We start from the raw sequence: 10255 nt of genomic DNA, 5'->3' as shown, positions 1-10255 counted from the left end.
TGCCGTACATGTGAGTCGAACAAAATCCCGGACAGTTTTTTAAATTCCCCCCCGACAGATTTTTGGGGCTTAAAAGTAAGACATGTCCGGGGAAAAGAGGACGTCTGGTCACCCTAATTTAGCTGGCCAGCAAGCAAGCACATTGATGCAAGTTAGCTTAGCATTCGCCTCTTACAAAACCAGAATGATGGGAAACATCACGTTGACACGCTTCTGATCAGTTAGCGTGGCGGAAGAAGAAGGAGTCGTGTGAATAAAAGTGAGTTCTGTATCACAAAATTACCGCAGCTTTGCTGGTGGTCTTTTCTGCAATCGGGACTTAGATCCAAAAGGGATCGTTCGGACCTCCTCGTGCGTCATTCTCGTGGATTCTGACAAAAAGGCCGTTCGCGCGCAAGCTTTTAGACAAGATTGACCCGCGGCGAGTCAAATCGATAGACGTGAACGAGCCTGACGGGAAGCAAAGTTTATGGCATCCGGCGAACAGGTCGCAGTGCGGACGATAACGACAACATTAAGTCAATGAATGGCTCTTTCGCTCCCGATTGCGCAGATGTTTACGACCGTCGTATTTCATCTGTACGGGTTGCGCTAAACACGGCCAATGTCTTGATGCGTTTGCATTCCAGTCGGACGCGGTGGAAAGCGCAGGCTGTCTGATTACGGCGCCGGGGCCACGCTTGGCTGTTTAGTGTCATCGACGCGAGTGTGTTGAAGCATAATCAGGAAACCGAGCGCTTTCAAAGCAGACGGAACAATTGACGGAGAAACCGGAACAATCCATAATTTGAAACTCTTTCACCCACGCAGAGGTAGCTCCAAACAGTCGACTTGGGGGATCGGGGAGAAAGTGCACTTGAAGCGAGAGCTACCGCCAACGATCAACCACCAAATATCAAGTATGACATGACATCTTCCACAAATCTTATTACTTGTAAAAGCAGCCAAAAGCTGTAGCGTCCTTATTTGGGTCAAATGTGAGCTGGAGGCGACTGTTGGCCTTCTTCTAAACGGAAGAGGTAAAAGAACTTTTGCCAGAAGTATAATCAAGGATTTGCCGTGCTGGTATTTATTCATTTTGCATATTAATAGTTACAATTAGTAAGTGTAACAGATGTAATGTTTAGAAGGGTGAAAAACATGCGGGGGTGTAATGGCTGAAGAGGTGTAAATAAATAAATCACATAAAAATTTCATTTGATTAAAGTTATTTTGTTCATTTCTGCTGTCTGAAATGACGCCTCTGTGCTAACATTTCTTTTCACGTCGTACTCAGTGTGACTCTGAGAATGAAAAAGATGAAACAAATTCCATTTTCACTCCACTGTGGAAATGTGACACTGAAAATAAATGCACAATACAAAAGAAAAACAATCGAATTTAATAAGATCGACACAGAAGATCAACGTGACAAGGGGAGGAAAAAAAACATTTCAAGCAGCACAAGTCAAGATGAGAATAATATTCTGTTGCACATCAATGGCGGTTGGAGATGAACAATGCAATTAGTGGGAGCCAGGCCGTCTTGCTTTTTTCATGACAAGAAAGCGACGCTTTGTATTTACAAGTGTAATCAAAACAACCACCAAGATTGTGTCAAAAGCAGGTTAATTATGTTCCCCTCCTTTGTAATGTGGTGACGTCCTCGCTGGACCAAAGTGTTATTAGCCAATGTTTAATTAAACGCCATCACTCATATGTTTATTACGGCTGGCTGTCTTGGCAGAAACTTGAAACGAGCCGTGGGGGGAAAATAGAGGGGAGGAAAACCCCAGGATGGGCTGCGACAGCAAAAGTGACATCTGTGATTGCCGGCATCATCGGGAGGATTAATTTTCGAGCTGACATTTGGCGTGGGCGACGATAATGAAGTGGCCTTTTCAGTTGCAAGCTACTCTGAGCATCTGTGCACGAGGTTAATGAATAGCTAAAAAAAACAAACACACAAACTAATAGCGTATTGCTTTGTTTACTCTTTGTGAGCCTTCAAAGTCAATGAAGTTGCAAAGAGGGGACTGTTTCAGCAATCTGGTGATGATGCGACATTATAGACACATGTTTACATTGAGAAAAAAAAACTGGCCAATTACAAGATGTTTCCACCATGAGGATAATCCAATATTCAAATGGACGAAGGAGCCTCTAGATTTCAGAGTTCTGGGCAAACTTTGTCTCAAGGGCATTATTGAAGATGCTTTGGATGTCAGACCTCAGGGCAGACTTTAGCTTTCAGGGAGTTTTTAGCCGAGACCCATGAAGCGGCGCGTGCTGCTTCACACAAGGCCTTCTGAACCGTCTTCCCTGTGGGCGGTGGAGGAGCAGAGAGGGCAAAGGTTGCACCCTGCTCACCCTCTCGTTTCTCGGGGGGAGTGAAGAGAACCTGGGGCACCAGGCCATACAGCTGGAAGAAGAAAACAGCCATGGCGTGAAGCCAGGGGGGCACGGCAGCGCCAGGGGTGAAGAGCAAGACAGCGTGGACGATTTGGAGCGGCAGGCAGAGCACAACTAAGAAGGAGACGGACAGAGCCAGACGGCGCGCCCTCAACGAGGCTTCCGACTGCTTGACGTTTTTGCATTGAAGATCGACATAAAGAAACAACAGGAGAAGCAAGGGTAGCGTGAACACGGCCGTTCCGTGGACATAGACCAAGAACTGGGGGCTGAGGATGGTGTCAGGGGCGCAAACACCCCAGTGGCTGCTGTGAATCTCGGCATAGGTGAAATTACGCAAGTCCTCCACGTAAAACTTGGACAGAAAGCCTCCGTACGGAAGGTGCTTCCCGATGACCATCCGCTGCTGGGCGTATTTAGAGAGAGCGGGCGGCGGCGTGGTTCGGTTGCCGTCCGAACCGAGACTGGCCGTGTGCTGATCTTGGCCCTTCCTGCCCCACCCGTCGAGGACCTCGGAGCCAATGAACTGGCCGAACGATGTCAGGACAGAAGCCATCCAGCACAGAAGCGCCACGCACAAGGCGCGCTGACGGGTCACCAGAGCCGAGTACCTGAAACGCACATCAATCCATACGTATCGTCTGCAGACCAACCGAGACCTCAGACACAAGATCTGCTTTCGGTAGTCAAACACCAAACAATCACAAACGCATCTCCAAACTTATTCAAGGAATTCCATTTGACACAATAATCGAAAAAGAACAGTTGTCGATTAAAAACGCATGTTGCTGTCAATCAAAGCTCTTTGCTGTCTTTTCATATTGACTTACCTTTCTTCTCAGCTTGCCAGTCAAGCAAAAAAAAAAAAGTCTCATTCGTGCTGAGCAGTCTGTTTTGATGTAACGAGGTCCCGCATGACGCATTCTGGCATGTTTACAGCCCTTTATCTTTCACTTTTATATCGATTTTCTCCGTTTACTGCAGAGAGCAGCTTGAGGGAGTGTTTGTCGACTGCAGCCTCCCAAACGCTCCGTTTTTGCCCGTCCACAAAGGCGGTAATGGGCAGCGTTTATCGCTTAATGAACGTTTGTGGGTAAATTGATTAGCAGGTGCCGTTTGCAAAGGACTCACCTGCCGTGCCAGCGATGCTGCAGGTGGCAGTCCAGCGTGAGCAGCAACAGCAGGCACACAGTGAACTGCCTCACCAGCAGGGGGCAGCACACCAGGGTGATGCAAGTGTACAAGCACTGCGGGGTCCTCAAGTTGAGGAAGACAATGACAGGGATCTCCAGCGCGCCCCCAATGGCGCCCACCCAGCCCAAGCACAGGCCGAGGCAGCGAGCCACGCTTCCGCTCCAGGGTCCGGCACCCCGGCTCCCGCCCAGCGCCATGCATAGCCTCACGCTCGCAACAATGGTGCTCAATGACACCATGCACTGGCAAAACGAGTACAGCCACAAAAATTCCATACCTGCGGGGGAACAGGAAAAACATTTCAAGAGGTCTGGCTGGGGGCAGGCAAACTGGCAGAGATATTTTGAATGCTCCTCGCGGAGAGCTGGAAACGAGGCCAGCGAAAAGGTCAGACAAGTGGATGTGAGGTCCATGCAAACGCGCCACATGTGGCCACTCGTTCATTTTTCCCATCACACAGACACCAGGTCGCCCAATTGTGCAAATGACATTAGTATTAGCATTAGCATTGCTAACACTCTAGTGCACTCCCTCCGACCCGTAAATTGTATTGGATGATTGGCAGCTAATTCTCGCACATAATGAAGCAGCAGCCTCACACCATCCCCCAATGTCGGCTTGCCGATATGCCACCTGTCCATTCTCATGACTTGACCTTCAGTCCGCGTTTGGCGTTGCCAGTCACTCTCCCTTAATAACGCTCATCAAATTAGCTCCTCGAACCGTTCAACGTGCACTTGTCTCATGAAATCAACCGTGCGTGCGTCCGTGCGTGTGCATGTGTGTGTGTGTGCGTGCGTGCGTGCGTGCGTGTGTGTGTGTGTGATCGGCTGGCTTGATGTATATATTAAGATCAGCTGACTTGTGGCTGCTCCGGGCACCAAAATGGAAAAGGTGTACGTTACCTGTTGCGGCGGGCGACAAGTGGCGGTTAACTTAAACAGACGTGTCCCTTTCACGGCTGTTTCGTCCCCCCCTCACTGACACCTCTAACTGTGTGACAGACTAAAGCTGATTTATAAACCTCACGCCGCCTCATATCTCTCTCACCTTTCTGTGCAAACATATCAATTGTGTAAATGTTGTATCATGGCCGCCCTTTCTGTCCGAGATGTGCAAAGGGCAACGCCGCCACCTCTGCCAGCCGGTGAAATATGTAAATGAGACGCTCGCACAGCACACAAAGTGGAAGCTAACTGTTATCACCACGCCGAGTGCTTTTGGAAGTGCATCTGACTTGGAGCTGATAAAGATGATGAAGGCTGTTGTTGTAAATGAGCGTGAGACAGGCGCACCAAATGAAATAGGCCTCTCCCGGAAGGATGGTGGCCACCCTTGGGCTTTGGCTTGACATCATCCGCACGATTCCGTGTGATCTGAGACAACTCGTTCAATAATACAATTACATGTAACGACGCGAAGGCAAGAAATTAGAAACCGACAAGCGAGCACCAAAGCCGGCAGACGAGAACACGAACATGAGTCGAGAAGGGAGTTTTGTGCTCAAACCGTTACTCTGTTGTTTTTGTTTGAATATGCAGATTGGTTTTAATGGGCTGGAGGACTGACCGATTCCGGCTTTGACTATTCACCCATGCAAAGAAATTTATTTCTAAATCATTCTCCACTTGAATGGCTGAAGGCAGGCCCCAGGCAGCAATAGCGAACAATTTGGATGCCCCCGAAAATTAATTTTTCGACTGGAAGTGGAGGGGATGTGGTCGCAATTTATTCTGAATTTAAATTTATGCCCATCGATCGCAGCGGGACGCCCTTTTGACATGAGCCTTCATCTACATTTGATGACTGAAAAGATTTGGTGCAGGGTGCAGAAGTTTAAGATTTCACATACATTTAAAATATTTTTTCCTTTTTATCTTGAATAATTTCCTTGTAAATTTAATTATAATATTCATTACGAATTAGCGACATTTAAAAAAAAATCGAAATGTTATTTTAAAATAAAAATAAGCTTTTTTTATGAGGCACAAAAAATGTATCATCCTTCCCATGTCTTCATTTTTCCCAGACCATATTTGTAAATGTGCGGCAATTTTATACTTTTTTTTATATATATTTTTTTGTTTGAACATTTTTTAGTAAACGAACGTCAACGTATTCTCGCGATACTCAGCGAGAGTTGCCCCTGATAACACGCGTGGGAAACCCCGTCGCAGCCTCTTCCCTTCGCTGTCCACAAGCAAGGTACATGCGTGCTCTGTGTTACTTATTTTATTACCTTTATTTTTGTCCATTTTAACGCCGTGTGAAACGCAAGTCTTGGGACGTAACTAATTACCTCAAATTGAGCCTCGGTGTATGATAAGAGCGTGAATAAATTGAAGCGTTCGCTTAGTCGGCTGTGCTATGCGCATCGTCTCCTCCGTGGCTATGCTAATAATGGCTGCTCCCGTGCCGCCTCGTTGTGGCCTGCTAGCTCGTCTCCAGTTTACTTTGGCCTCGTCCGCGCCTGCTGTTTTCATTATGTCTATTTGGTAAGGTCAGTTTGAGTAGTGCCTATCAGCTGAAGCGGTCTTTTTCGCGGCGTGGTAAAGAATAATGTGGGGGCGCACCATCCTAGCAAGCTACATGTGATGCTAATGCCGGTACCGTGCATGAAGCAAACACGCACGTTTACCTTTGATATTTATGCTGGCACTTTTTTATTGTAAGGAACTACACGTAGATTGAGTGAAGCGTGGAAAATGAGCACACGCGCCCTCATGTCAGTGTTACCTGTGTCTAATAGACTGTCAAACATACCTATACGTTTGCACCCAAGTTTCCGAGCAAAATGCCCCCTCTCGTATTTTTTTTATTTTAATAACATTAGTTTATTTATTTTTTTAAGATGCCAGGTGTCACGGTGAAAGACGTCAACCAGCAGGAGTTCGTCACTGCACTGGCTGCCTTCCTGAAGAAGTAAGCAACTCGTGTATTCCCCTTGAATCCCATGGAGCTTGTATGCTTCCTTTACAATTGGACCTAAGTGCTTGGAATCATGTCGCGCATTTGAAAGACCACGTGTTGTAAACAAACGTGATTTATTTTGTTTTTATTAGGTCAGGGAAGCTGAAGGTGCCTGACTGGGTGGACCTCGTCAAGCTGGGCAAACACAAGGAGTTGGCCCCCTGTGACGAGAACTGGTTCTACATCAGAGCCGGTAGGTGACGTGCGATACGCTTTCACGTTTTGCTTCTGCTAGATAGATAGATAGATAGATAGATAGATAGATAGATAGATAGATAGATAGATAGATAGATAGATAGATATCCCCGGGCAAAATTGAGCTGCCGTAAAATGTTTACTTAGTTGCAGGGTGTCGCTGAACCTCTGGATGAAGGATCGAGTGTTGTTAAAAATGAACAGAAATTAAAAACCAAAAAAATCTATCTATCCTTGCAATTAGAATTTGTTCTTTGGCTCAGAATTAAAACAGGATAAATATTTCTGCTGCACTGTGTCCTATCTCAGAGTGACATGCTGGTTCCAATCATACCTTCATATCATTCATCATGGTTACCATGGCAATCAATTCAGGGTGCGCAACAGCGACCCTGAGTCTCCTTCCAGGCTAGCCGTTCACACTTCAGCGTCTATATATCGGTTTAAGATTGTGTAGTTTTGTATTCTCATGCTTTGCCTCTGCTCACATAGCCTCCACAGTTCGTCACCTGTACCTCCGAGGGGGGGCCGGCGTGGGCTCCATGACCAAAATCTATGGTGGCCGCAATAGGAACGGCGTTTGTCCCGCCCACTACAGCGTTGGATCCAAGAACGTGGCCCGCAAAGTGCTGCAGGCACTCGAGCTTCTCAAGATGATTGAGAAGGACCCCAATGGGTAAGAGTTGCTACGTATACTCAACACGGTGCTTTTATCATTATTTTTCTAACATATGCTTAATGGCCAAGTTGTCTGCTGTTGTGAGGTTGAACTATGCCTTTTTTCTTTTCTTTTTTTGCGCTGACATTTTTATCTTTTCTTCCAGTGGTCGCAGACTAACCTCCCAGGGAACTAGAGACCTGGACAGAATTGCCGGCCAGGTGAGCAGCCATGTTCTCATTTTCCTCCTTGCATTTGATGTGTCAGAATTAGAGGTCTGCGAGGAGCCCCTTCCCGCTTTCGAGTCACAAATCAAAGCAGCTGAACAAAACCGCCGCTAAGCCTCTGCATTCGTTGATTGCACCATTTGGCACGTCTAAACCCGGCCGAGGTTACTGCAAGGTTATTTTCTCAAAATGCTTCAAAAGCAACGTCTTCATTTATAAGTGCGGCCGCTTTAAAGATGCCACAAGTGCAATCGATTGCTGATGCAGATTTGTGCCGTTTTTGTTTGCCGCAATTGATTGTTTAGCCTAGCTTGTGTTTGGAAATACGTCGCGCTCAATTTTGTCTAAGCGTCTGAGGAATCTCATTTTCCATGCCATGTAACTCGTTTATTAGAGCACTTGTCCTTGAGCAAATGTTACCTGTCAGCCGAGTGAGTTGTGTCTAAGACTTCTTGATTCCCCGAAGCGCCTCGCTCTCGGGCCTTGTCAAGAAAGGGGGTCCAAGTGCCGCTGTAGTAATCCAAGGGTAAAAGGGGTAAACATTAGGAGGGGATTTCATGCTTGACAGGATGTCCGTATGGCGCCTTCGCCTTGTTTACCCATGCTAATGAGCAGACGAGCACACCCCGCCTCCGCACAAATTGGCAGGAAGCGTGTTGCAGGGCCCCTTGTAAATCAGAACCCCGCCACCCACACGTGTATCATGTCGCCCAATGCCTTTTCACTCGTCATCACACTCGACGCTGCTTTTAGTAGCGAGCACTCAGGGTCCCACAGCATTGTTCTGTTTGGAATGCGTTCTCGTGCTCGCTCATCGAGTGAGATGAATGGAACATAAAAGAGCTGGGTGGCATAATTTGCTCCATTCAGGCCCCCCAAATTGGATGCATTTGCAATTGCTGGCGTTGCTGCGAAAGACACTTGACGCTTTGTTTCTCTTCCCTTCAGGTTGCAGCCGCAAACAAGAAAACTGTTTAAATAAATCTTTTTGAGAAATTAAACTGTCGTGTGCCTTTTTTTCCAAGTAGACATTGATGCTGTTTAAACCTTTGTTGCCTAGATGACTTTCCTTATTGCCCATTGTTTGCAAACTACATGAGATCTGCCTCGCTCCCGGGCAGAACATGATGCAAATTGAGACAAACACTAATTGCAGTGTCCCCTAATTTTGAAACAAGATGTATCAACCTCCTTGGAAGTCAATCTGTCAGAATGATGCCACGAGAGGCATTTTACTGACCAGTGCTTTTTTTTTTTCCTCGACTTATGCTTTGCGACTTGGCTGCCATCTGTAGAACACAAAAAGTACTGCAGCGGTAGCCAGAGTAGTATTGAGCAGCATCACACTTGGGTTGAGATCTTTATTATGGCGTCTTTGAGGCTAGAGAGTTTATTATTTCATTGACCAAAATTAGAATAATATAAAAGTTGATTGCGGGCTTGACTTTGCCGCATGCTCAATTTAGGTAAGTGAAGGTCTACATGTGCATGGAAGATTGGCTCAACTGTTTCCAAGAGCACTGTTTTAATACTGTATGCAGTATTCAAGGGTATGCTAATGATAAACAGTTCACACTATATCTTAATTTTGGTCGTCACTGTGTTACTTGGGGGGACGGGGGCTAAAACGGTTGAGATAACTGACCAATTAAAACGGGACACCGGTACCGGTCCGTGGGTCACTTGGTACCGGGCCGCCAAGCCGCACAGAAAAAAAACCCCTTTTTTTATATCGACGATCAATTCGGGTCAAGACGCTCGTCCCGGTCACGTGACATGTTTCCCTAGTCGAGCCCGCAAAGCTAGCAAAAATGAGTAAAAATTTATTATGAAAACTAACAAATTTGGCGATTCTTTCCCAGTTACATCCGTCGGTTCAAGTCAAGACGCTCGTCTCGGTCACGTGACATGTCACCTCAGTCGAGCCCGTGAAGCAAGCAAATATGAGCAAGAAACAGATGTTTGGAAAGCTTATTCGGAAAGGGGAAAAAAGCACAATGAGGAGACTGAAGAAGAAGAGGCTACGACTTCTAAGAAAAAGAAAGCTGCATTTAAAAGAACATTTCTGGATTCCTGCTTGAAATATGGATTTATCGCCACAGGTGACTCTGACGCGCCAAGCCCACTCGGCATAATATGCGGCGACAGGCTAGCTAACAAGGCAATGAAGCCTTTGGGAGCTTAAGATCAGGGGATGCTTTGAGAATAATTGTAAATTTTTGTCTATGTGAAGCCCTTTGAGACTGCTTGTGAATTAGGGCTATACAAATAAACTTGACTTGACTTCAAAACTGCTTCGGCACATGGAGACCAAGCATTATGTATTAAAAGACAAATCTTAACCACTTCGGTTGTCATCGTCTCCGATTACGCCTAGATGGGACCGGCTCGTTTCTGAGAAACAAGCTCAGTGCTCCCACTAATTCAACTTAATGATGAGTTTTATTTTCATGTCGTTTATACTTGTTTTTCTGCCAGTCGTATCATTTTATTTCATCGTATTTATATATTTATTATAAATGTATTGTTTATTTATATAAATGTATTATTTATTTATATAAAGGCCGGTCCGCGAAAATATTTCTGACACGTAACCGGTCCATGGCGGAAAAAAGGTTGG

At 46.1% G+C, this 10255-nt stretch overlaps 2 protein-coding genes across 3 annotated transcripts; one reads left to right on the top strand and one right to left on the bottom strand.

Annotated features, from left to right (window-relative positions):
• Positions 1-1362: 1362 nt before the first annotated feature.
• LOC119135589 (adenosine receptor A1-like) lies at positions 1363-5038 on the bottom strand. 2 transcript variants are annotated; one of them, XM_037273330.1, is made up of 3 exons: positions 4783-5038; positions 3523-3862; positions 1363-3002 (listed from the first exon to the last, which is right to left on the bottom strand). In XM_037273330.1, exons 1-3 carry the CDS (start codon positions 4940-4942, stop codon positions 2204-2206), a joined length of 1299 nt encoding a protein of 432 aa, XP_037129225.1. In that variant the 5' UTR covers positions 4943-5038; the 3' UTR covers positions 1363-2203. The 2 variants fall into 2 exon arrangements, with proteins under 2 accessions (XP_037129225.1, XP_037129226.1); XM_037273331.1 differs by lacking the exon at positions 4783-5038 and adding an exon at positions 4636-4757.
• A 687-nt stretch (positions 5039-5725) lies between these two features.
• Positions 5726-8636, top strand: rps19 (ribosomal protein S19). The gene is made up of 6 exons (XM_037273441.1): positions 5726-5790; positions 6437-6507; positions 6648-6748; positions 7243-7426; positions 7575-7629; positions 8584-8636. Exons 2-6 carry the CDS (start codon positions 6437-6439, stop codon positions 8611-8613), a joined length of 441 nt encoding a protein of 146 aa, XP_037129336.1. The 5' UTR covers positions 5726-5790; the 3' UTR covers positions 8614-8636.
• Positions 8637-10255: the final 1619 nt, after the last annotated feature.

The sequence above is a fragment of the Syngnathus acus genome, chromosome 16, assembly GCF_901709675.1.
Source record: "Syngnathus acus chromosome 16, fSynAcu1.2, whole genome shotgun sequence".
NCBI classification, from domain to species: Eukaryota; Metazoa; Chordata; class Actinopteri; order Syngnathiformes; family Syngnathidae; genus Syngnathus; species Syngnathus acus.
The sequence above is the reverse complement of the archived record's forward strand: the minus strand, read 5'-3'. Positions and strand labels throughout refer to the sequence as shown.

What these genes read in the sequence shown, in the direction of transcription:
- LOC119135589 (XM_037273330.1), bottom strand. Translation starts at nt 4,942, where the DNA reads ATGATGTCAAGCCAAAGCCCAAGGGTGGCCACCATCCTTCCGGGAGAG. An exon ending in CACTCGGCGTGGTGATAACA is followed by an intron (nt 3,863 to 4,782) that starts GTTAGCTTCCAC and finishes GTTCCCCCGCAG; the next exon opens with GTATGGAATTTTTGTGGCTG. An exon ending in CAGCATCGCTGGCACGGCAG is followed by an intron (nt 3,003 to 3,522) that starts GTGAGTCCTTTG and finishes TGTGCGTTTCAG; the next exon opens with GTACTCGGCTCTGGTGACCC.
- rps19 (XM_037273441.1), top strand. Translation starts at nt 6,437, where the DNA reads ATGCCAGGTGTCACGGTGAAAGACGTCAACCAGCAGGAGTTCGTCACT. An exon ending in CTGGTTCTACATCAGAGCCG is followed by an intron (nt 6,749 to 7,242) that starts GTAGGTGACGTG and finishes CTGCTCACATAG; the next exon opens with CCTCCACAGTTCGTCACCTG. An exon ending in TGGACAGAATTGCCGGCCAG is followed by an intron (nt 7,630 to 8,583) that starts GTGAGCAGCCAT and finishes TCTTCCCTTCAG; the next exon opens with GTTGCAGCCGCAAACAAGAA.